At 38.5% G+C, this 26,791-nt stretch overlaps 1 protein-coding gene across 1 annotated transcript; it reads left to right on the top strand.

Annotated features, from left to right (window-relative positions):
• The first annotated feature begins 8 nt into the window (after positions 1-8).
• On the top strand, positions 9-25,418 carry Cyt-c1 (Cytochrome c1). Its single transcript, XM_071684600.1, has 7 exons — positions 9-116; positions 16,886-16,933; positions 18,804-18,971; positions 21,387-21,500; positions 23,872-24,036; positions 24,221-24,349; positions 24,829-25,418. The coding sequence occupies exons 1-7, from the start codon at positions 45-47 to the stop codon at positions 25,051-25,053; spliced, it is 921 nt and encodes a 306-aa protein (XP_071540701.1). The 5' UTR covers positions 9-44; the 3' UTR covers positions 25,054-25,418.
• Positions 25,419-26,791: the final 1,373 nt, after the last annotated feature.

The following is a 26,791-nucleotide window of genomic DNA, read 5'->3' as shown; positions in this document are numbered from 1 at the left end:
TCTTATCGACTTCTTTTGCCTTTCACTATTGCTTAATAGCCAAGATGGCTGGGACAGCTGGCCGAATAGTGCGAACCGGGATTTTAAAAGTTGACTCTTCTCGGCTGCATATGCCGGTAAATAGCATATTTTAGTTTTATTGTTCCAGTTGATGCAGTGATTTCAGTGATGATTGTGTGGTGTTTTGAATTATAGTGAAGTATTGTAAAACGAAAGGATTGTTTACGAAACCTTACCGTTAGGATTCTCCAGTGATGTCCCTGGGAATGTTATTAGGTGTGAACTAGCTATTAGATTCATGATGCTGGTATTGATCTCACGTAGATATAAACATTATCTTCGCCTTTCTCTTTTTTTATCACATTTTCAAGACTGGACTTAAATACAGAAAAGTCTTGTTGATGAAAATCTCAGACTGAAATTCTGATAGTATGGAAGTTATTGTGAAAGGACTAGTTTGACACCATATCTATATTAAGTTTGAATATCGGGAGATTCTGTTTAACAGAACGGATTTGTCAGTATAAGAATGCAACAAGCTTGGGAGTATCACTTTGAGCACTGGTATTTGGCGCGTGTTGTTCAGCTAGGTATCGCCATTAGATATGGATTTTATGATTCGCTTAGTAGTAATAGTGTATTGTCCACTTAGTATGACTTTTAGTATTAGATTGAATGATATAAGTTAGGGCAGTATTGCTGTGTTGGGTAGAGGCGGTTTGATAATAGCCTGTTCCCTGGGGATGATTGGGGATCTCAGCTCCCTGGTGAAGCTTTGTGGAATCTTTTACCGCCTTAGCTTATGCCCATTGTTTTTATTCATGTACCCGTATCATTCTCAATCTTCCGGCCTTCCTTACTCCTACGATTCGTGGTATGATCTACGTGGGTTACTTTGATGCCCAACATCCTGCTCTGGTTAACCTTTCTACTATTCCAAATCGAAATGGGCTTACTCTTATTGAGTACATTTTCCGTTACCAACTCACTCGTTGGGACTCTCTTGGAGCCACTCACTCGTGGAGACACTCTTGATCACATCACGTATATTACTCATTCATGAATAAGGCTGGTATTACACTAAAAAAAGAATACCTCTAAAGTGTGGAAGTGTAGAATTTTCGGCTATATATGGCCTCTGGAATATCCCTCCTTAGTGTCCAGTTGTAATCTGCCAACATAGAGGGGCTCCACTTTCCTTGGTACCGCTTTTCCATGTCCAAAATGTCATGGTGAAATCTTTTGCCATGCTCATCACTGACTGCCTGAAGGTTTTCTGGGAAAAAGTCTGAGTTTGAGACCAAAAAATGAATTTTAAAACTCATATTGCACCCGAGAGGTTTATGTGAAGTTAGTAAATCTTTTACAATATCACAGTAGTTTTCTGATCTGTGATTACGAAAAAATTTTGAAAAACTTTTAAATGATAGCCATGCAATTTTTATTAACCATTTTTTCTTCATTGTACTTCTCATTTTGAAGCAGTTCCCTGATCTGTGGTCCAACAAAATACCCTCCTTGATTTTTTCATCATCGATTCTTGGGAATTTATTCCTCAAATATGTGCATCCATGGCCAGTTTTATCCATACCTTTGACGAAGTTCTTCAAACCCAGCTTAATGTGCAAAGGAGGAAGATAAATTTTATCAGGATCAACAAGAGGAGTATATATGACATTCTTCAATGGAATGAGGGATGTTTGTTTTGGCCACACTCTCTTTACATAATGATTTTTCTTGTCCTGGCTGTCACAGTCACAGAGGAAACAACAGAACTTTGTGTAGCCAAGTTGCCTTCTGAGTAAAAGTGCCACAACCATAGGTTGTGGCACTTGTCACCACGTTCTTACCCATACTTAATTTTTTTCCAAAAGAAGTTTCGTGTTATACGATTCCTTCATGTTAGCTGCAGGAGCTAGAGGAATGGAGGGGAACTTATTTCCATTGTGGAGTAGACCCACTTTCAAGCTTTTGATAAGTCTATAATCAAGTGCCACTCATGTGTTATGTTCATGGCCAAGTGCCTCCATAACAGAACAGACGTCATTGCAAAACCCCAGACCATCTTCAAGGGAGAAAAAATCTTTAAAAACGGTATGGTGATCAAGATAGAGACATACTTGAGTTTCTTTCTGGAGAAGATTCCAGCCCTTCAACATGGAACCCTAAAGTTCAGCTTGCTTCTTAGAAAGATTTAGTTTGCAGATGACATCATTAAGATCTCCTTGACTCTGCAGATATGGTTATTTTGGAGAACAGCTTGCCTTAAGTGTTGGATCTATATTGCCTTCTCCTTGGTCTACTTTCTCATCACTAAACTTCGTCACTCAGTTTCATGTTTTAAGGAGGCTCTGGCACAGATAATTCCTGACTCTGAGGTACTGGCCTCATAGCACATGGCACATGGTAAAGTAGGATGTTTGATTATGCTTGGATTTTGATGCTCTACCATTCATATTTATCAGACAGAAGTAGCAATCTGAGGCATGATCCGTAGGTTCTCCAAACCTTAGGAGTGGCAAAAGGCATATGGCATGAACCTAATGCCCATGCTGTGAGAAGCCTGACATATGTGACACAACAACTTTTATCCTGGTTACCCACTTTACAATGAAAGTAATGTTCACAGCATTTTTTAATGAGGGGTGTCAAAGAACTTTTTTATATGAATGTCAGTTCACCGCAGATGTAGCAGAAGGAATTCAGGACTATTTAGACATTTTCTCAGTTTTATAATGGTGGATGGGGTATCAGCACTACACATGAGTACACAAAAGCACAGTCTGTCAACAGTGGAAAAGACACTGTTTACACATTGAGTTCTAGCCTGCAGCTGACAGAGAACTGCTACTCAGGAGTGGGCACTGCTTGAAGGTCCCAACATTTCCAGGCGTGTGCTTTCATAAAGAAGCTATTGCACTTCACAAACAATGAAAATAGCTGTATTTGTTAAACTTTTTGTTTCAAATGCTTCATAGAGCTCTGTTACATATATAAGGTATGTAATGATGTGTGAGTATGCTGGAACAAAAAACTATTTTTGATAAAGAAACTGAAAATATGTTTAGATTCAGCATGCAAAAATACATAAGAAGCTTTTTTTTTCCCTATGGGACAAAATCTTTGTTGACTAGTGTAATTGATGTGAGGCTAATAGGACAGTAATTGCCAGGCAATTTGTGGCTTCTCTTATTTGTATATATAAACTGTGTGTGGAAAGGTTGACAGAGAATATATGTGTCAAAAGTGGAGGGAACAAAGAGAAGCAGGAGACCAAATTAGAGGTGGAAAGATTGAGTGAAGAAGATTTTGAGCAATTGGAGCCTGATCTTGCAGGAGGGTGAAAAGGGCTGCATGGAATAGAGGGAATTAGGGCAGTGTTGTATACTGGGATTGAAGTGCCTTTACTGGACTGAACCAGGGCATGTGAAACATCTGGAAAGGTTTGTGGGGCCAAGAGATAGACAAGGTGTGGTTTTGGTGCATTACACATGAGAGCTATAGAATGGATGTGAGCAGATGTGGTCTTTCTTTGTATGTTTCCTGGTGCTAAGTGAATTGTTTTTGATATCTGGGAGTGTAGCAGCAAGCGGGACCATGGAAGCGAAAGTGAGTCTCAGGTTAGGAGAGAGAACAAAGGTTCTGGGAGCAAGGAGAGAACATTATCTTGGAGAGCAAAAATGGGTGTTTGAAAGAATAGTAGTCCCAACAATGTTATGTGATTGCAAGGCATGGGCTATAGATAAGGTTGTACAGAGGAGGGTGGATGTGTTGGAAATGAAGTGTTTGAGGACAATATGTGGTGTGAGGTTGTTTGGTTGAGTAAGTACTGAAAGTGTAAGAGACATGTGGAAATAAAGAGCATGTGATTGAGAGAGCAGAAGAGGGTGTGTTGAAATGGTTTGGACATATGGAGAGAATGAGTGAGGAAAGATTGATAAAGAGGATATATGTGTCAGAGGTGGGGGAAACAAGAAGCTGGAGACCAAATTGGAGGTGCAAGGATGGAGTGAAAAAGAATTTGAGCGATTGGGGCCGAATTATCAGGAGGGTGAGGGGCATGCAAGGAATAAAATGCATTGGAACGATGTGGTATACCAGGGTCAACTTGTTGTCATTGGACTGAACCAGGGCATATGAAACGTCTGGGGTAAACCATGGAAAGGTCTGTGGGGCCTAGATGTGGATAGGGTGCTGTGGTTTCAGTTTATTAATATACGACAGCTAGAGACTGAGTGCGAAAGAAAATTGCCCCCCCCCCCCTTTTTTTTTTTGTCTTTTCCTGGTGCTACGTCGCTGAAGGAGTAGGTAGCAGTGCTATTTCCTGTGGTGCGGTGTAGCGCCAGAATGGATGAAGGCAAGCAAGTACGAATATTTACATGTGTATATATTTATATATCGTTGTATTTATGTGTATGTATATGGGCGTTTATATATATATATATATATATATATATATATATATATATATATATATATATATATATATATATATATGCATATATATATATATATATATATATATATATATATATATATATATATATATATATGTGTGTGTGTGTGTGTGTGTGTGTGTGTGTGTGTGTGTGTGTGTGTGTGTTAGAGAGAGAGAGAGAGAGAGAGAGAGAGAGAGAGAGAGAGAGAGAGAGAGAGAGAGAGAGAGAAGAGAGAGAGAGAGAGAGAGGATGGGCCGTTCTTCATCTGTTTCCTGGCGATTCATCGCTAACGCGGGAAACGGCGATCAAGTTTTATGATATAGGTTGAGCATCCATAATATGAAAGTCTTAAATCCGAAATGTTCCAAAATCCGAAAATTTTTGAGCTGCAACATGACATTAGAAGCGGAAAATTCAACACCTGACTTCTTTTGCCCATGCTGGGCTCTGTTAGCGCCAGTTTGTTCCAAACCATTATCATCACCAGACCTACGTGCATTACCGTTTTTTTTTTCTTTGCTCTTTTTTTGAGTAAGTGTAAGAAAATTATTGCTTATCAGTAGTATATAAATTTAGAGACAAGAATGTAGGTGATGCCAAACAACCGCAGATTATCCACATGAGAGGCTGACGTTGTACTCTTTAGCTTTCTAATGGTTCAGTGTTAAAAACCTTGTTTCATGCACAAAATTATTAGATATATTTTATACATTACCTTCGGGCTATAAGGTGTATGTCAAACATAAATGGATTTTGTGTTAAGACTTGGGTCCCATCCCCAAGATATAGCATTATCTTTTGTCCATCATGACAGATGTGGAAAACACGATGGTATGGATTCAAATGGGTCAGAGCTGAGACATCAACGTTTCGACCGTTCGGCGGTCTTCCTCAGGAGATACTGATTTCAGCATTCGGCGGGACTATGTTCCCCAGCAAGTGAGGGTAAACCGGTCGGACGCCTTGGCATGTCGCTCTTTATTAGATTTCTTTTACTGTGCTTTTACTGTTGCATCCATCCGTTCATAGAGACCTCCACTGCCTGAGTGGACCAGTAGATGAACCCAAATCTTGTGTTACGTTGTTCTTAATCCCTTCCTTTAGGTAAGCTCTCAATACTATCACTAAACGGTCGACGCCTAGGCAACTACAGGCAAGTGACAAACAGTTTGATGATAGTGTGAGAGCTTACTTACTGGAAGGGAATAAGAACAACGTTAATACTAGATCTTGGTTCATCTGTTGGTCACGTCAGACAGCGGAGATCTCTGAACGGGTGGAGGCAGGAGGACTAGCTATCCAATCAGAGAGTGATATGCCAAGGCGTCCGAACAGGTGACCATCACTTGCTGGGAACAGTCCCGCAGAATGCTGGAATCAGTATCTCTTGAGGAAGACCGTAGAACGGTCGAAATGTTGTGGTATGTCTGCTCCAACCGGTTTGTATCCATACCATCCTGTTTTCTACATCTCACATTATATATGTACAAATATTCCACAATCCGAAAGTTCTGGCCCCAGGCATTTCGGATAAAGGTTACTCAACCTGTAATAGCATTAATGATGATGATGATAATTGATAATGATGATAATGATAGTAGGAGAGACATCTGCCAGTCTCCAGACTTGCGGGACCACTCCACCCTGGAGAGAGGCATCGAAAATATAAGTTAACGGTTTGGCAATTTCGTGTTTGATGTTTCTAAGAATGTATGGATAGAAACGATCAGGACCTGGCCTCGAATTGTCTTTAATTTGTTTATGTGTGTTAGTACTTCACTAACTATGATGGTAAATTCTGGTATCGTGTTCGTGCTGTATATCACTGTCTCCAAATTCGTCTCGAGGCCTTCTAGTGTGAAAACAGAACTTAAAAAGAAAAACTTATTAAGGGTTGTTTCTATGATTTTGTCATCCACATTGGGTACCCCGTCCTCGTTGCTATTGGTCCCATTTCACTCCCTGGGTGTTTCTTGTTATTAATATATCTGTAAGGTATCTTAGGATCTCGTTTACTGTATCTTGCAAAACACACTCCGTATTCTCTCGTGTTTTTTTTTAAGAGTCTTTCATATCTCTCAACTGTGTTATGCGTTGCAATATTTGGGCCATTGTTTGATTTGGCAGAGAGAATTGTTTTCAACAAAGTTGTTAAGTCGAGCAGATTCGCTTTCTACACCTGAGATAGTTTTCTCATTTGATATGTGGAAGAATGAAATCATTAAGAATGATCGAGTCTTATCCTATATTGGCGGTTGTAAACTCTCACACATGGAGTGTCAGTATCTGCTGGTTGACAAGGCCATCAATTCATGATGCTTATGTAAAGTTTAGAAAGCTTTGTGCTAATCGAAAAACTCAAGTGTTCAACAGCGGCAGATGATAAATCGTTTGTTTTAATAATTGTCTCCATAGGTTTACATATAATTGATGTGAGACTAATAGAGAGTAATTGCCACACAGTTTGGGGCTTCCTTTTTTGTATATAGAGAATGAGTGAGGAAAGGTTGAGAAAGAGAATATGCTGTGTGTTAAAAGTGGAGGGAACAAGGAGAAGCAGGAGACCAGATTGGAGTTGGAAGGATTGAGTGAAAAAGATTTTGAACCATTGGAGCCTGATCATGCAGTAGAGTGAAAAGAATGCACGGAATAGAGTGAATTGGAGAGATGATGTATACTTGGGTTGATGTACCGCTACTGGACTGAACCAGGGTATGTGAAACATCCGGAAAGGTCCTTTGGGCTTAAAGGTGGACAGTGAGCTGTGGTTTGGATACACATGACAGCTAGAGAATGAATGTGAACAGATGTGGCCTTTGTATGTTTCCTAGCGCCAGCTTGCTAACGCACTGGATGGCAATGCTGTTTACTGAGGGGCGGGGTGGCCCTGTGAATGGGTAAAGGTGAGCAATTATGAATGTTCACATTTGTATATATGTATATGTATGAATATATTTGTATGTATATATGTAAGCCTATGTTCATATATTTACTTATTATACATAATCGCTGTTCCCCTCGTCAGCGAGGTATTGCCAGGAAACATAAAGAATTGCTCATCCTCTCATTTACACATATATGTACATAAACGCCCACATACGCACATATACATGCCAACATATAAATACGTACACATACACATACGTTGTATACATACTCATGTACTTATTCATTCTTGCTTGCCTTCATCCATTCTAGTCGCTGTCCCACCTCACTGGAAAACAGCATCGCTATCCCATGCTTCAGCGAGATAGCACCAGGAATACAGACAAAAAGGCCTCATTCGTTCACATTCAGTATCTTGCTGTCATGTGTTATGCACGGAAACCACAGCTTTCTATCCACATCCAGGCCCCACAGACCTTTCCATGGTTTACCCCAGACGTTTCACATGCCCTGGTTCAGTCCATTGACAGCACGCCGACCCCGGTATACCACATCGTTTCAATTCACTCTATTCCTTGCACGCCCCTCACCCTCCTCTATGTTCAGGCCCCGATCACTCAAAGTCTTTTTTACTCCATCCTTCCACCTCCAATTTGGCTCCTGCTTCTTGTTCCCTCCAACTCTGACAACATGTATCCTCTTTGTCAATCTTTCTTCACTCTTTCTCTCATTCTCTCCATTTGTCCAAACAATTTCAACACACCCTCTTCTGCTCTCTTAACCATACTCCTTTTTATTTCCACTGATGTCTCTTACCCTTACATTATTTTCTCGATCAAAACACCTCACACCACTTATTGTCCTCAAATATTTCATATCCAACACATCCACCCTTCTCCGTACAATCCTACCAGTAGCCCATGCCTAGCCACCATGTGACATTGTTGGAACTATTATTCCTTCAAACATACCTATTTTTGCTCTCCGAGATCACGTTCTTTCCTTCCAGACATTCTTCATCGCTCCCAGAACCTTTGCCCCCTCCCCCATCCTGTGACTCGGTTTCGCTTCCATGGTGCCATCTGCTGCCAAGTCCACTCCCAGATAACTAAAACACATCACTTCCTTCAGTTTTCTCCATTCAAACTTGCATCCCAGTTAACTTGTCCCTCAACTTTACTGAACCTAATAACATTGATCTTATTCACATTTACTCTCAACTTTCTCCTTTCACACACTTTCCCAAACTCGTGTTTAATGTTTCTAAGAACGTTAGGATAGAAGCGATCAGGACCTGAACTTTTATTAGTCTTTAATTTATATATGTGTTAATACCTCACTAACTGTGATGGTAAATTCTGATATGGTGTTCGTGCTATATATAATCCACATTGGGTTCCCCGTCCTCGTTGCTGTTGGTCCCATCCCACTCCTATGTGTTTCTTGCTATTGATATACCTGTAAAGTATTTTAGGATATACGTATTCTCTCTTGGCTTTTTTGATGAGTCTTTTAATATTTCTCCTAATAGTGTTATAATGCGTTGCAATATTTGGGTCATTGATTTGGTAAAGAGAATTGTCTTCAGCAAAGTCGAGCAGATTCATTTTCTACACCGAAGATAGTTTTCCCAGTTGATTTGTGGAAAATTGAAATCCCTAAGAATGATCGAGTCTTTCTCATGTATTGTTTGTTGTAAATTCTCACACAGGAAGTGTTAGTATCTGCTGGTTGACAAGGCCATCAATTCACGATGCTTATGTAAAGTGTATAAATAAAGCTTTATGCTAATCGAAACACACAATTGTCCAACTGCGGCAGGTGATAAATCGTTTGTATTTTAATAATTGTCTCCATAGGTTTACATATAATTGATATGAGACGAATAGGAACGTAATTGCCAGACTGTTTGGGGCTTCTCTTTTTTGTATGTAGAGAATGAGTGAGGAAAGGTTGAGAAAGAGAATATAATGTGTGTCAGAAGTGGAGGGAGCAAGAAGCAGGAGACCAGATTGGAGTTGGAAGGATTGAGTGAAAAAGATTTTGAACAATTGGAGCCTGATCATGCAGGAGAGTGAAAAGAATGCACGGAATAGAGTAAATAGGAGCGATGTTGTATGCTTGGGTTGATGTACCGCCACTGGACTGAACCAAGGTATGTGAAACATCTGGAAAGGTCCCTTGGGCTTAAAGGTGGACAGGGAGCTGTGGTTTGGGTGCATTACACGTGACAGCTAGAGAATGAATGTGAACAGATGCGGCCTTTGTATGTTTCCTGGCGCTGCCTTGCTAACGCATTGGGTAGTAATGCTGTTTACTTAAGGACGGGGTGGCCCTGTGAATGGGTAAAGGTGAGCAAGTATGAATGTGCACATTTGTATATATGTTTTCTTTTTCTTTCAAACTATTCGCCATTTCCCGCATTAGCGAGGTAGCGTTAAGAACAGAGGACTGGGCCTTGAGGGAATACCCTCACCTGGCCCAATTCTCTGTTCCTTCTTTTGGAAAATTAAAAAAAAAAAACGAGAGGGGAGGATTTCCAGCCCCCCGCTCCCTCCCCTTTTAGTCGCCTTCTACGACACGCAGGGAATACGTGGGAAGTATTATGTATGAATATGTTTGGCTGTGTATATATGTGTATATGTACGTGTATGTTCATATATGTATGAAAGTGGATGGTTCTTCGTCTGTTTCCTGGCGGTACTTCCCTAACGCGGGAAACGGCGATCAAGTATAATGATAATACTAGTTGAGCATCCGTAATCCGAAATTATCCTAAATCTGAAAGTTTTTGAGCTGCGACATGACGTTAGAGGTGGAAAATTCAACGCCTGACCTCACTTACCGGTACTGGGCTCTGACGGTCTGTTAGCGCCATTTTGTTACAAACAATCATCACCACCAGACCTATGTGCATTACTCTTGTTTTTGTTTTTTTTTGGTTATACTTTGCTCTGTGTGAATAAGTGTAAGAAAATGATTGCTTATCACTAGGATATAAATTCAGAGTCAGGAATGAATGTGATGCCAAACAACTACAGATTGTCCACATTGACGGCTGACGTTGTGACACTTTAGCTTTCTGATTGTTCATTGTCACACAAACTTTGTTTTACGGGCATAGATTATCAAAGACATTGTATACATTCCCTTTAGGCTATCTATATTTATTGTATATGAAACAAATGGATTTTGTGTTTAGACTTGGGTCCCCTCCCCAAGATATCTCGTTATATATTATCCATCATGACAAGTGTTGAAAACACGATGGTATGGAAGCAAACGAGTTAGAGTTGAGACATAATGTTTCGACCGTCCGATGGTAGTTTCCAGCATTCGGCGGGACTGTTTTCCCCAGCAAGTGATGGTCACCCGGTCGGACGCCTTGGCGTGTCGCTCTCTGATTGGATGGCCTGTCTTGCCGCCTCCACCTATTCATAGCGATCTCCGCTATGCGACGTGAGGGGCAGATGAACCCAGACTTGTGTTAACGTTGATTTTAATTCCTTCCCCCTGGTAAGCTCTCACACTGTCACTAAACGGTCGACGCTAAAGCAACTACAGGCAAGTTGACAAACTGGTGATAGTGTGATAGCTTGCCTAGAGAGAGGGACTAAGAACAACGTTAACACATCTGCTCGTCACGTCAGGCTGCGAAGATCGCTGTGAGCTGGCAGAGCAGTACAAGCGATCCAATCAGAGCGACACGCCAAGGCGTCCGACAAGGGGGGGGGGGGTGATTATCACTTGTTGGGGAACACAGTCCCGCAGAATGCTGGAATCAGTACCTCCTGAGGAAGACGGTTGAAACATTGAGGTATAAGTCTGCTCCAAACAGTTTTTTTCCATGCCATCCCGTTTTCTACATATTTCATTGTGTATATGTGAATATTGCAAAATCCGAAACACTTTTGGCCCCAGGAATTTCGGATAAGGGAAGCTCAACTAGTAATAATGATAATGATAGGAGTGACATCTGCCAGTCTAGTCTTATGGGACTTTCCTGACATGGAGAGATTCATCGAAAATATAGGATAACGGTTTGGCGATTTCGTGTCTCATGCCTCTAATAACGTGCGGATAGAAACGATGAGGACCTGGACTTTGCTTAGTCTTCTGTTTATCTGTGTGTTAGTACTTCATTAACTGTTATGGTAAATTCTTGTAGTCGTGTGAGTGCTGTTTATTAGTTTCCAAATTCGTGTCGCTGCCTTCAAGTGTAAAAACAACAAAAAATCTTGTTCAGCGTTGTTGCTATGCTTTTATCATCCACAATGCGTTCCCCCATCCTCCTTTACGAATGGTCCTATCCCACATACATGTTCCTTATTATTGATATATCTTTAAAGCCTTTTGAGTTCTCTTTTACGATATCTTGCAAAACTCACTTCATATTCCCTCTTGGCTTTTTATATATTTCACGTTTCGTGTAACTGGTATATTGCATTGCACTGTATAGCTCTTGCAATATATGAGGAGTACCATTTAGCTTATTGTTGGTTTTGTTTCTGTCGTGCATGGGAATGAATGTGTCTTGTTGCAGAAACTGAGGTTTGAAAGTCCCTTTCCTTTGGGCATGAACCAACAATTTGTTCCCCATCTTCGTTTTTAATGGTCTTAATATGTCCCACTTCTGTGTTTCTTATGTTACTGATATATGCATAAAGTCTTTTAGGATCTGTATCACTTTCTCTTGTAATTATCACTGTATATTCTCTATTAGCTTTTTTGATAAGTCTTTTCACGTTTCTTTTAACTGTTATATTGCGTTGCAGTATCTCGGTCATTGATTTTATAATGCTTTCATCGTTTCTTTCTGTAATGTATATCTCTTGCAATATCTGGGTAGTCCCATTCAGCTTGTTGGTTTTGTAGGTGCTGTCTTGCATATAAATGAAGATGTCTTTTTGGTGCAAAAGTTGAGGCTTAAAACTGGCTCATAATTCCTCCGGGCGTGAAACAAGAGTGAAAGACATTAATGCATCGTGGAACCCAATGATATCCACCCCTTTAAAGTTAAGGATAATGATACTGGTTTAAGTGGAATCAGTTTTGATATTTACGTCTAACCTAATCATGCTATAGTCACAAATACTTGATTGTTCACCAACACGGATTTCGGTAGCTAAGAACTCATAGGTTGCAAGAACTAAATCAAGTACGTAATTTAGGTTCACTCGTTGACGGTTTCTAAGTCATGCAGATTTACTTACAACGCCTGAGTTTGCCAGTTAATTTCTTGATTGCAGTTCCGAAGAATGATTGAGTCTTTATCCTGTATTGTTTGTTGTAAGCTCTCGTACATGAGTTTCAATATCTGGTGGTTGACTGGGCGTCTATACGCAATGTTTGTATACTCATTGGAAAAGTTTATGCTTATTTGAAAAGCGGCAGACGATGAATTGATTTTATGTCTTGACCATTGTTTCCAAAATTTTACATTTGATCAGTGTGAGGCTAGTAGGATAGTAATTGCCAGGCAGCTCACGGCCTTTGTGTGTGTGTGTGTGTGTGTGTGTGTGTGTATAGGAGTGACATCCAACAGTTTCTAAACGAGCGGGACTGTTCCATCCTGGAGAGATATGTTGAAGAAATAGGTTAACGGTTTGGCAGTTTTATCATTCTCCAACTTGTCTGTCTATGTTAGGCCTTTCCTCACTGTGATGGTAAATTCGGGTGTCCTGTAAGTACTTTTTATGTCTGCAAATTAGTGTCACTGCATCCTAGTGTAAAAACTGAACCAAAAGACTTGTTCAGGTGTTGCTTTTATCATCCACAAAGGGTTCCCCGTCCTCGTTGCTAATGGTCCCTTATGTGTTTCTTGTTGATATATCTACAGTATTTTAGGATCTCTATTACTAACTCTTGTATTACTCAATTCGTACTCTCGCTTGGCTTTTTTGATGAGTCTTTTCATATCTCTCCTAATTGTATTATAATTCATTGCAATATTTAGGTCAGTCTGATTTCATAGAGAGAATTGTTTTCTACAAAGTTGTATGCAAGTTTAGCAGATTCCCTTTCTACACCTGAGATTGTTTTCCTAGTTGATTTCTGGAAGATTAAAATCCCTAAGAATGATCGAGTCTTTATCCTGTATTGCTGGTTGTAAACTCTCGCACATGAAATATCATATCTGTTTGTTGATTAGGACATCAGTACACGATGTTTATGTAAAGTTTGGAAACCTTTGTGTTAATCTAAATACACAAGTGTTCAACAGTAGATGATGAATCATATATGTTTTGATATGTGCCTCCAGAAATTTACATACACAGTTGCTCCTCGACAGAGAATTGCTACTCAGGAGTGGGCACTGCTTGAAGGTCCCAACATTTCCAAGCGTGTTTCTGTCGGCCTCTGGTGACTCATTTATGTAGGCTTTTACTTTCAAAAAGAAGGTATTGCACTTCAAAAACAATGAAAATAGCTGTATTCAACATTTTGTTTCAGATGATCCGTAGAGCACTGGTACGCTTTGATGTACAAGTATGCTGGAACAAAGAAAATACAAAACTATGTGTGATACAGAATTTCTGAATATATATTTGGATTCAGTGTAAAAGAATAAGAAACATTTTTTCCCATGGGACAGAATCGTTGTTGACCAGTGTAATTGAGGAGGCTAATAAGACAGTTTGTTGACCAGTGTTATTGTTGTGGCTAATAGGACAGTTTGTTGACCAGTGTAATTGAGGAGGCTAATAGGACAGTTTGTTAACCAGTGTTAATGTTGAAGCTAATAGGACAGTTTGTTGACCAGTGTAATTGAGGAGGCTAATAGGACAGTTTGTTGACCAGTGTAATTGATGAGGCTGATAGGACAGTAATTGCCAGACAATTTGCGGCTTGTCTATTTTTGTATGTAGAGAATGAGTGAGAAAAGGCTGACGAAGAATATATATGTGTCAGAAGTGCAGGGAACAAGTAGCAGGAGACCAAATTGGAAGTGGAAAGATTGGGTGAAAAAGATTTTGAGCAATTGTAGCCTGATCTTGCAGGAGGCTACATATATACATGTGTATATATGTATATGTATGAATGTTTCTGTGTACATGTTTGTGCATACATGTGTATATATGTATGAAAGTGGATGAGTCTTTCTTCGTCTGTTTCCTCCTGGCAGTACAATGCTAACGCGGGAAACGGCGATCAAGTATAATGTTAATACACGTTGAGCATTCCTAATCCTAAATTCTAAAAGATTCGAAACTTTTCGAGCTGCGACATGACAATATAAGTGGAAAAGTCCACGCCTGACCTCTCTTGCCGTTGCTGGACTCTGGCGGTCTGTTGGCGCTAGTTGTTACAAACAGTCGTCATGGCAAGACCTACGTGTATTATTCACTTTTTTTTTTTTCTGTGGAGTGGGATGGCCCGGGAATGGATAAAGGTGAGCAAGTATGAATATGTACATTTGTATATATGTATATGTATAAATATGTTTCTGTGTACTTGTATGTGCATATGTGTATATATGTATGAAAGTGGATGGGTCTTTCTTCGTCTGTTTCCAGGCAGCACATCGCTAACGCGGGAAACGGCGATCAAGTATAGTTGATAATACACGTTGAGCATCTCTAATCCGAAAATCCGAAACTTTTGAAGCTGCGACATGACAGTATAAGTGGAAAATTCCACACCTGACCTCACTTGCCCAGTTTGTTACAAACCATCGTCACCGCCAGACCTACTTGCATATATCTTTTTTTCATATATGTGGGGTGAGATGGCCCCGGAAATGGGTAAAGGTGAGCAAGTATGAATACGTACATGTGTATATATGAATATGTTTATATGTGTACATGTATGTGCATATATGGGTATATATGTATGGAAGTGAATAGGTCTTTCTTTGTTTCCTGGAAGTACATCGCTAACAGGGGAAACGGCCATCAAGTATAATGATAATACAGGATGAGCATTCCTAATTCGAAAATCCGAAGTGCTCCATGATCCGAAACTTTTTTGGGTGGCGACATGACAATATATGTGGAAAATTCCACACCTGACCTCGTTTGCCCATGCTGGGTTCTGATGGTCTGTTGGTGCCAGTTTGTTACAAACTATTGTCACCGCCAAACCTACGTGCATTAATCACTTTTTATTATTATTATTATCTGTGGGGTGGGATGGCCATGGAAATGGTTAAAGGTGAGCAAGTATGAATATGTACATGTGTATATATGTATATGTATGAATGTGTATGTGTATATATGTATGAAAGTGGAAGGGTCTTTCTTCGTCTGTTTCTGCCAAAGCGTCCCTGGGCTGACGAGTGAAGCTCATAAACTTGAATTAGTTCTTGCATCCCTGGAGTTCTTGGTAACTAAATTCCGTGATGGAGAAAATCTAGTTAAATATGACCATATGATTAGGTTCAACATTAAAATGAAAACCAACTCCCTACAACCAATATTTTTACCTGAAACTTTAAAAGTGTGGATTTTAATGATTTGCATGATGCATTAAAGGTTTTGCCTTTGTTGGTTCATGCCCAGATAGATTATAGGCTAGTTTTAAGCATACGTTTATGCACCAACAATAAACATTTATTCCCATGCAAGTCAGAAACAATAGAACCAACAACAAGCTGAATGGTACCCATCAGATGTAATAAGAGCTATATGGGTACGAAAATGAACTCTTCTAGCTAGAAAAATCAGAAAATTAAATAAATTTTGCAACACATTGTAAAACAATTAGGAGTGATATGAAAACATAAGATAAGCCAAGAAAGAATACAAAGTGAGTATTGCAAGAGATAGTAATATAGAGATCCTAAAAGACTTTACAGATATATTGATAACAAGAAACATAAGGAGCGGGATGGGAAACCCTTGTGTATGATGAAAGCATAGCAACAAACTAAAAAAAAATTTTGTTTAAGTTTTTACACTAGAGAGCAGTGACATATTTGCTATCGCAGTGAGAGAAGTAGTTACACAGATAAAAAATTTGAAGACTAATGTAAATGCCAAAATGTTAAGCTATTTCTTCAATAAAGCTCTCCGCAGTGGAACAGTCTCACTGGGTTGGAAACTGGTAGATGTAACTCTTTTGTATAAGAAAATGATGTATAAGTTGGAATGTATAGGTATGTGCGTGTGTGGACATGTATGTTATATATATACATGTGTATGTGGGTGGGATGGGCCATTCTTTCGTCAGTCTTCTTGCGCTACCTCGCTAACATGGGAGACAGCAACAAAGTATAATAAATAAATGAATGATATGTATGTATGTATATATATATATATATATATATATATATATATATATATATATATATATATGTGTGTGTGTGTGTGTGTATGAGTGGATGGGCCATTTTTCATCTGTTTCTTGATGCTACCTCGCTGACGCATTAAACAGTGATTGTGATAAATATTATTATACTAATGTTTTTATTATTATTTTTATTATTATTATTATTATTATTATTGTTGTTGTTGTTGTTGTTGTTGTTATATTATTATTATTACTGTATATATAGTTTAGTTAGAACCTCATTTTCAAGAAAGTGAATTTTCATCTTTGTAATATTTTTTCTTCAACAGGTATCTAGGTTCTCGACACTGAGAGAGATGGCATTTGCGAGGAAAGCTGTAAGTACTTGTATTTATTTGTGCATGTGTTTGATGTTTCCTGTAGTTATAAAGAATTTATGGAAAGTATACTAACTGTTACATAAGTGCATGCAGTAGTTTTCATGGGTTCATTGTCCACAGATTTTTTTTATTGATCATAAGGTACAAGGTTTTGGTGTGCTGTAGCTATAAATCATTATCACTTTTGTCATCCATCATTTTTATACTATGGTACTGTACAGGTATTCTAACAATCCTTTAGCTGAGCAAACCAATCAGTAGCACAATTACCCCTTTTCTTCATGTAACTGAACTGATATTCCATTCACTCCAACCACTTTGCTGCACTTAATCTTATGCAAGGCTGTCATCACTTCCCTTTTTACCAAACCCCTTGTCATGACTCTCACTTCCTTATCCTTATGAGGCTCGTGCAGCACTTGGAAAGCTAGCCATGTCATCCAGCTGGGACCACAAGTCATAAAGGGTGTGATTTACATCTTACATGCAGCGAGTTCAGGGTAGCATGTGCTTGGTGTCTTTGTTATGGTAGTTGCATCATTAGCATTAAGGGTCTTGGGAGAGTTGAAACAGTATTTGTAGTGTAGTAGTGTTGATGATGTCCAGGGCATAAGCAAGAGAGTATGGCATATTTGTTTGGGGAGTGTGTTTCTGATGGATGGATGGTTAGCGAGTTGGGGTTTAAGACTGAGTTTGGAGGTCATTTGTTTAGTGCTTGTTTAGTTGGGTTATTTCACTATGTATCTGTTCTTTTCATTATTGTATTTGTTGGTGTTGGGATCTGTTAACAGAAGTTGCTGAAATATGAGGCAGGGATAAGCTTTTTATATCTGCATGAGGGTTGGTTGTTTGTGTATAGTGAATTAGGTGGACATGGGAGGCACTGGGAGGCATCAGAAACACACCTCTACTTTTTCCATCTGCATTTTTTCCAGGAACACATCCCTCTTGCTAAGTGGGAGAAAGGTGTATGTACACAAAAGTTTAAAAAGTTGTATTCTAAAGTTCAAGTGGTGGGGCTCTATGAGTGCATAACTCTGTTACCTTACTGTACAAAGAGGTATGATAATTAGAAATAGTTATTAACTTGTATCTGCTATACATAGCCCGGGCTATGGATAAGGCTGTGCAGAGGAGGGTGGATATGGAAATGAAATGTTGGAGTACAATTTATGGTGTGAGGTTGTTTGATCAAGTAAGGAATGAAAAGGGTCGAGAAATGTGTGGTTGAGAGAGCAGAAGAGTGTGTACTGAAATGGTTGGACTTATGGAGAGAATGAGTGAGGAAAGCTTGACAAAGAGGAGATATGTGTCAAATTGAGGGAACAGGGAGACCAATTGGGGTTGGAAGGATGGTGAAAAAAATAGATTTTGAGCAATTGGGGCCTAAACATACAGGAGAGTGAAAGTCGTGCACAGGATAGAGTGAATTAGAACGTCATGGTACTGTATACTGGAATTGATGTGCTCTCAGTTGACTGAATTAGAGCATGTGGAGTGTTTTCGGTAAACCATGTAAAGTTCTTTGGGGCCAAGTTGTGAATATGGAACTGTGGTTTCAGTGCATTACACTTGACAGCTGAGGAATAGATGTGAGTGGCTTTGACTTTTCTTCATTTGTTCCTGGCTTCCCTTGCTAACACGGGAAATGGCGATCAGGTTTGAAAGGAAAATGTATCTGTGAGTGTATTAGACATATTTTGATATGGATACCAGTATCTTGAGACTTATGCTTTGAAAATGTATGTCAGTCATTGAAGGTAACATGAATTTTTTTGTTATTGTTTTGTGCGATAAATTATAGAAGTAAAGTTTTTGTATACATTTTTCATAAAGTCTCATGCATTCCTTTTTTCTTGATCCTTAGGTTTTAGGTGCTTTGGGTGTGATAGGTGGGAGTGCTGCTGGTATTGTTTATGCTCTCAATCAGTCTGTGAAAGCTTCTGAGCTGGAGCTACATACTGTAAAATTCCCTTGGCCACATTCTGGAATTTTTTCATCATTGGACCATGCATCCATCCGCCGTGGATATGAGGTTAGTTTTAGAGTTATTTACTTTGTAAGATGTTTTAAACTTATTATGCCATGATATTAGTTCATTCATATGTCTTCTTATTCTTATTCTTCTTATCCAGTTTTTATTTATTCATAGGTACCTGAAGCAGTGAAGATGCATATGTTAATATCCAGAAAGGTCTGGACAGTTGCACCTTCAGTGTTTCAGGTCCTTTGACTTGACTCTTGAGGGTCAGATGAATGGTAAGTGGTGTTGAAGGTGTAGTGAAGATATGGGTTTGGTGGAGGTAGCCTTTAACATTACCCTTAAAGATCATGCCAGAGCCTGTAGTGTCAAAGTTGTGAAGAGGAGGATGTAGGGAGGATGAGAATATGAATTCTGTATGTGGGTATAGTGAAGGTGGCATCTGAGCTGATTCATTAAGTTGTAGTGAAGGTAAGGAAATAGTGATGATGGTTAGTGCAGATCTCTTGAGCTAAGTGAAGTAAATTTGGGTTTATTAAGGATGTAGTAAATATGAGTTTACTTGTTTCTATCATTGTAAGAACAAGAAATTCATGGAGTGCACCTAGTCTTTATTCAATGGGAGTTTGTATATATGCTAACTCCCATATATGCTAAGATGTGCTCATCATACAAGTGAACATGTAAATTTAACACTCAGAATTTTTTGGACTGGCTTAAGAAAGGTAAATGCTGCTATTTGAAGGATGTTGACTCAGCTACTCAGAATAGTGCAAATAATTTTTAGTTTAGGCACTGCATGACTGAGTTCTGTGAGGACCAGCAAATACATATCAGGACTTAGACATATTATTTATGCTCTATTTTGGACTTAGACACTGAGCTAGACAAAGTTCATGGGTAAGGAAATATCCAAGAAGCTTTTCATAGCATACAAAAATCCAAAAACTAGGATATGCTTATCAGTTTTGGTCACTGCTTGTAAAGGAGCACAAAGAACTAATAGAGAAGGTCCAGGGTATAGCTGTTGTTACCAGAATTAAGAGAGCCAAGTTACAGGGAAAGGATAGAGGCTTTGAAATTGCCCCCTGGAAGTATGAAGAGTGAGGGGTGGCCTAGTTACAGCATTTAAGGTTTAGATATAGCGTGAAGACTTGACATAGAAAAGTTTTTTGAGAGATGTAGGAATAGAACAGCCAGAGGACATAACATGAGCTAAGCAAGAAACTGTTTAAAAAGATGTATTGAAGTACTTTTATAATATGAGTGGTGAATGAATTGAAGGAGATGACTGAAGACATGTTTAATGCACTCTGTATGCATAAATATAGGAAGTTGTGTGATAGAAGAGATGAAGCCTCACAAGTGTAAAATTCACCACTTATTGTACAAATAGGTAATTACATTCATCTACAAGCAGGAATTTAAAATTTTCCCTGTACAATAGAAGTAGTTAATCACACACATATATGAGTTGCAATAAGGAGGAAGTTTTAGAAAACTTTATTTCCAAAAGACATCAACAAAATATTAAAAGTCTGTGATCCATACAAGAGCTTTGGTTGTGATGAAATTTCACGACAGGTGCTGAAGATATTTGCAGATATGCTTGATAAACTTCTTCAGATATTGTTAAAGATGTCATTGAAGAGAAACAGCTGCAAGGAATGGTAAAGGGCAAACATCATCACTCTCCATAAGAAAGAAGACTGGAAACAGACACTGAACTACTGAATGATCTAACTAAGGAGTGTGGTCTGTAAGGCACTGGAAAAGATGACTAAAAGCAAGTCGATGACTTTCTATAGATGTGAAATTACATGAGAGAGACAGCATGGCTTTATGGGAAAGAGGTTTTGTGTAACAAACCTCTTAGATTTCTATAAGAGAGTGAGCTTTTTCTTAGGCAAAGGGAAAGGTGGGTGGAATATGTCTATCTGGAAAGTCAATGTTTAACACTTGTTAATTAGAATTTAAAGAAATACTTTAATAGTATAAGAACAGTGGATGAGTGGAATAGAATGACTAAGGACTTAGTTAATGCTGACATATACACAGATTTGAGAGGTATGGTAGAAGAGAAAGTTCAAGAAATGAGGCACCTTGAGTTTAAGATTCCCTCCCCATACAGTACAAGTAGGTAATTACACATAATGACTGAGGACATTGTTAATGCACACACCTTACTTGAATTTAAGCTGTATGATGATAATGTTCAAGAGACAGTGCTCTATGAATGAAAAATTCCTTCCCTGTACAGTACAATTAGATAATTACACACAATGCTCTGTGAGTCTTATGTCATTTGGTCCCTTTTTTTTTTTTTTTTTTTTTTTTTTTTTTTTTTTTTTTAGAATAAGGAGACATATACATGGGATTCTCGTATGCATTGTTGTCACAAAACTTTGTCCAGTTTCATTTTCTCCTCTCTGTAGTGTTAGTTATAAGTTTCATTATTTTTTTCACCAGGTGTATAAAAATGTTTGTGCTGCATGCCATTCCATGAAGTACATCGCCTTCCGTAACCTTATAGGTGTTTCTCACACTGAAGCTGAAGCAAAGGAAGAAGCTATGGGTGCACAGGTATTTATTGGCTGTTCTTCTGCATTCCCTTATTTTGGTTTGTTTCAGAAACTCTTCACTCTCAAAAAGCTAGTTTTTCAATATCTTGATTCTCTATAGATATGGTCGCTTGCCCTTACCTAAATTCATATTGATATTTTAACAGGTTCATCTCATAGGTGATGGTAGAATAGCTGAGATACATAAATTGGCTCACGTATCACTGGTTCACAGAGAGGATCAGAGCTTCTGCTGTGATAATAGGCTGCAGGTTACAAAGCTGTCTGTAATGGAGGTGGGGAACGAGAGGGAATTCCTGATAACAACCTTCAAATTTCTAAATCCATCAGCTGGATGATATTGGTAGAGAACAGATCTAGAAGAGATGAATCACCAATGTAACAGAAGCCATGACAGAAAGCATGGCAGATATTGGGTTAGAAAGGCTGGGTTAATGTTAGGGTGGTGGATTGTTGAATAATCTCACCAAGAAAACAGCAAATGTCAAGGCTTAAAAAAGGCATTTTGTTAACAATGAGATTCAGTCCATGGAAGTTCAAGACATTGAGGCATAGGTGTGATCATTACTTTGTGGGAAATAAATTACAGGAATCTGTTTTTGAAAGAGACCGAGTGGTTGTCATTGTTCCTGATCCGTTACCAGAAATACACATATGGAGGATTGGGAAAGAGATGAAGTATCTGCTGGCAAATAATAGGATCATATTTAAGTGTATGGATAAAAATATATTTAGTAAGTTATTCATAACATAGACCAGAACTGTACAAGGCCTCATAAGTATGGTCAGTGCTTCTGAAAAGGCATTAAGATTTTCGTGAAAGAGTACAGAGAAGAGCAAGTAGGATGATACCTGAATTAGGTGAACTAAGCCTCAGTGAGAGACAGGGCTACAAAGCTGCTTACTATGGAATGAGGAGGGGACCCTGATAACACCCATCCAATCAGCTGTATGAAAGTGAACATACCTTCAAGAGATGCAACACCAGAGTAACCTGATACCATGGTAGAAAGTTGAGCAAAGAGTTATTGAGACAGAATATTGAGAAGTATTAGTGTAGTGTAAAGGTAGATACCTTTACAGAAATCTGGGTAAAAGGCTTGTTAGAAAGGATATTAAGAAGTAATGTTTGTGTTAGGCTGGTGGATGGTTGGAATAAACTGAGCAATGAGGCAGTGAATGCTGGCTGTCATAAAAGTTTAAAAGGCTGCTTGGTGGTGTGGAAAGATCTGCAGATGGCCTCATGAGTTTATAACTCTCTCCCCTTACTGGGCAAATGGGTACTTGCTCAGACATATCTAGAATAATATATATATGGTGTACCTTTTTAAAGCCAGATCATGTAATGCTCAAGTTTAAATGTGGTAAATGTGGATATTGAAGGTGCAGAGTGAGACAAAATTTAAAGAGGAAATACAGTCATGGAAACTACACAATTCTCAAATACTTAAATATTTCTGTGGCAACATATATCGGGAAATAGAGCTCAATAGATAGGAAGAAGGATTTTGCGGTGAAAGATTCTGTGAAATCTAGAATGAAGGAGTAGGGGCATGGGTATTTTCACCCTCAAGTCTAGAAGGAAGGTTAAATGGGCAAGAATTATTTAATATAATGTCATAAACCAAAGGAGAGTCTAGATGTGTAGTGGGTAATATAAATGCTGTACTTCTGCCAGTCAGCACCTACTAAGTTCAAGAGAGCAAGGATATAGTATACTATAATAAGAGAGGAAGAACAAATAAGATTTGAAAAGAATATTGTGGACAAGGGAGGAGAAAATAAAAAAAAAATTCATGAATTCATCAGGAGTCAGTTGTAAAGAGCAGTTAATCAGGGTAAGGGATGAGGAGCCAAAGCACTTGTAAATAGTAGCCTTAAGCAAACGTAGATAATGATTGTAAGGGAACCCTTTATAGAAATTGAGTAATTGGTAGCTTAATGACATTTTGTTCAATATTACATAAAGCATTCCAGGCTCTACATCTTGCAGTTGATGACCATGTGTGGCCTGGAGTTTGTGCATCCATGCTGTAAAGTGTCAGATACCTATGGAATATATCTTATGACAGGAAAAAAAATTGCTAATTGAGAACTGTGGCACCCTCATACACGTGATTGAAAACATTAGCACTGAAAGGGTTTTACCTTATATTCCCATGTATCATGTATAAGTCCTCAGCTCACACATTTCCCAATATTCATCCCCCTAGTTGCCACTTCACCATCATTTATTTTGTTACATTCAATTGTATTTTCTTTGATACTGTATCCCTTTCTTAAATTGATTTTGGCTGTTCTGTTCTTGAAGGAGAATAAGTCATTATAGAAGAATTTGTTTTCATCCATTACTGCTTCCTGTATCCGATTAGATACAAGATGGTCCAGATGATGAGGGTCAGATGTATGAGAGACCAGGAAAGCTCTCTGATTATTTCCCGAATCCCTATCCCAATGATGAAGCTGCCCGTGCTGCCAACAATGGTGCTCTTCCTCCAGATCTCTCTTATATCACTTCAGCTCGACATGGTGGTGAGGTATGTTATGTTTATTAAGATTTTTTCATGTTTGTACATTTCCCATTTTTCAGAAATTTAAGCATCAGAAAATATACAATTTCCTTCTGCACTTTTTTGCCTTGAAATTGGGGAGACAATTTTTTCCATCAATTATCTATGTATGTACTAGTTTGTTACATTGTCTTTGGCTCTTTTTCCACAGAATTACATCTTTTCTCTACTGACTGGATACTGTGACCCTCCTGCTGGTGTTTCATTGAGAGAGGGCCTGTACTACAATCCCTACTTCACAGGAGGAGCCATAGGCATGGCCCAAGCCCTTTACAATGAGGTAAGTTTCAGGTTTATTTTGATCATTATTCTCTGACAATAATGGTTACTAAGATTAATTGAATACACAAGATAATCACTTTGCGGGAGGAAGGCCTTTTGGTCTTTAATGTGGTTGTCAAGAAATCTGGAAATCTACAAACTTAAGGTAAGGATAGAACAGCAAGATGGCCCTCTGCCACCCTCCACTGCCTTTAGCTACAGCTTCTAGAAAAAGAATGGTATAAGAGGCTTGCTCAGCTGTTCCATTCTGCATTCAGTCCAGTAGTAGCAACAGAAATCCTTTTTGATAGATAATAATTGAGTGTGAGAATGGCAGGATGAATCTTTGCTATCCAGGAGTATATGGAACTAATTATGTATAATGACAGTCATGTTTATGTTTTGTTGTAGGGCGGTATACTTTATTGATAAATTTTATTTTGATTGCTTACCATGCAAAACTGAAAAAGTTATTGATTTAATATATGTGCACTTCAGGTGATTGAGTACAGTGATGGCACCCCAGCTACTGCATCACAGATGGCTAAAGATGTGTCTACTTTTCTCAAGTGGGCTGCTGAACCAGAGCATGACGATCGCAAGAGGATGGCTCTGAAATCAATAATGATGTTCTCGCTCATCTTTGCTATCTCATATTACATTAAAAGGCACAAGTGGACAGTGCTTAAGAGCCGGAAGATTGCGTTCAAACCCCCTCAGTAACATGCACCCAACTTTTGAATGTTTATGTTCCCATTATGTATTTAAGGTCTGAAACAAAGAAAAACTGTGGCATCATCAAACTTCTTGCAGCAGATGTGGGTTCCTGTGAATTTAACTCAAGATCCAAATCCCCTTTTTGCTCCTAAGAAGGCAAAGCCTTTCATATGTTACCTCAAAGTATGAATTTTGAATATAATGACCTGATGAACATAGTTATTGTTGCTGAGCTAGGATGAAAGTGAGAATCCATTAACAAACAGACTACTGTATATAGTTATATATTTATTTGGCACTTGCTTTTCCTTTGTGTAGCAGTGCCAAGCCTCATGTACATTACCAGGAAAATATAATGAAATATGTCAATATTCATCAGTTTTTATTACCCATTCTTACTAGATACTTAAGTATATAATTAGGCATTCATGAAAACATTATATGGTACTGTTGTCATTCAAAAGATAGCAAGTGCATTGTTACACAGCCTATGATATAGATTCATTTAGTTTTTTATGTTGGACTAATAGTCTAGAAAATAAGCAAAATCAGTACCTTCATTTGATATGTAGTCTTTTTGAACAATTATGTTAACTCAGTGGTCAACTATGATTGTAGATAGCAGTTAGGAGGAAAAGAAGTGCTGGATTTATAGTAATGTGTAGTATATATATATATTCATATTTATTTATTATACTTTGTCGCGTTTGCGAGGTAGCGCAAGGAAACAGACGAAAGAAATGGCCCAACCCCCCCCCCATACACATGTATATACATATATATATATATATATATATATATATATATATATATATATATATATATATATATATATATATATATTGAGTGGATGGGCCATTCTTCGTCTGTTTCCTGATGTGGGAAACAAGATATTCATGTTCACCTTAAAGCATGTGTAGTTGTATGGGAATTTGCACTTTATAGTCCAGCCAATTATGTGAGTACCTGAAATTTGTCACTTGTCACTGGAGAATATAGTGCATAGCCACAAAGTGAAAGTATGTGTGTTACATTTTTACATTTCATAGTTTATGTGGACCCTAGGCATGTAATTTGAGGTGTAATATATCATCCTATGTATACAGAATGACAGATTTCCATATCTCTGGAGGGAAATAAAAAAACAAGTTAACACTTGCCCAATAGACACCTTACTTGCTGTGGTGTCCGCTCTCCTTGGAGTGACAGCAAAGGAAGTAACCAGATGGTAGTTTGCCCAATTTGGAAACCACATTGACAAATGGTAAACTGAAAACAACCATTACATTTTTTTTTACAGCCATAGTTAAAGTTTCATCTTTGATCCAACAGCCATGAGGCTTTCTTCAACTTTGGTAGCATTCTTGACCCAAGTCAGATAATAATGATTTTATTTTTCATGGTTGCAATTTCCACATAAGCAAGGTAGCATCAAGAACAGATGACAGAGCCTTAGAGGGGAAACTTCCCCATTTGGCTCCATGCTTTGTTTCTTCTTTTGGAAAGTAATACAGGAAGGAAGGATCTTCAACCATCCGCTCCAACCCCTCTTGGTCACCTTTTACAACACGCTGGGAATATTTGGGCAGTATTCTTTTTTCCCTATCCCAGGGATAAGATAATAATGATGGTCAAATGAATAGTAAAATAATGACAAACTGCAAAAAGAGTGGTTGATGACCCCTATTAATGCATTTGTTGAACAGCATTACAGCTTGGATTTATTCCAGGGGGGATAGAGGAG

Source organism: Panulirus ornatus, chromosome 38, assembly GCF_036320965.1.
Source record: "Panulirus ornatus isolate Po-2019 chromosome 38, ASM3632096v1, whole genome shotgun sequence".
Lineage (NCBI taxonomy): Eukaryota > Metazoa > Arthropoda > Malacostraca > Decapoda > Palinuridae > Panulirus > Panulirus ornatus.
The sequence above is the reverse complement of the archived record's forward strand: the minus strand, read 5'-3'. Positions and strand labels throughout refer to the sequence as shown.

Excerpts from the sequence above, each read along its gene's own strand:
- Cyt-c1 (XM_071684600.1), top strand. The coding sequence starts at position 45 with ATGGCTGGGACAGCTGGCCGAATAGTGCGAACCGGGATTTTAAAAGTT. Across the intron at positions 18,972-21,386 it reads CCATCCGCCGTGGATATGAG|GTGTATAAAAATGTTTGTGC; the intron begins GTTAGTTTTAGA and ends TTTTTTCACCAG. Across the intron at positions 24,350-24,828 it reads CCCAAGCCCTTTACAATGAG|GTGATTGAGTACAGTGATGG; the intron begins GTAAGTTTCAGG and ends TGTGCACTTCAG.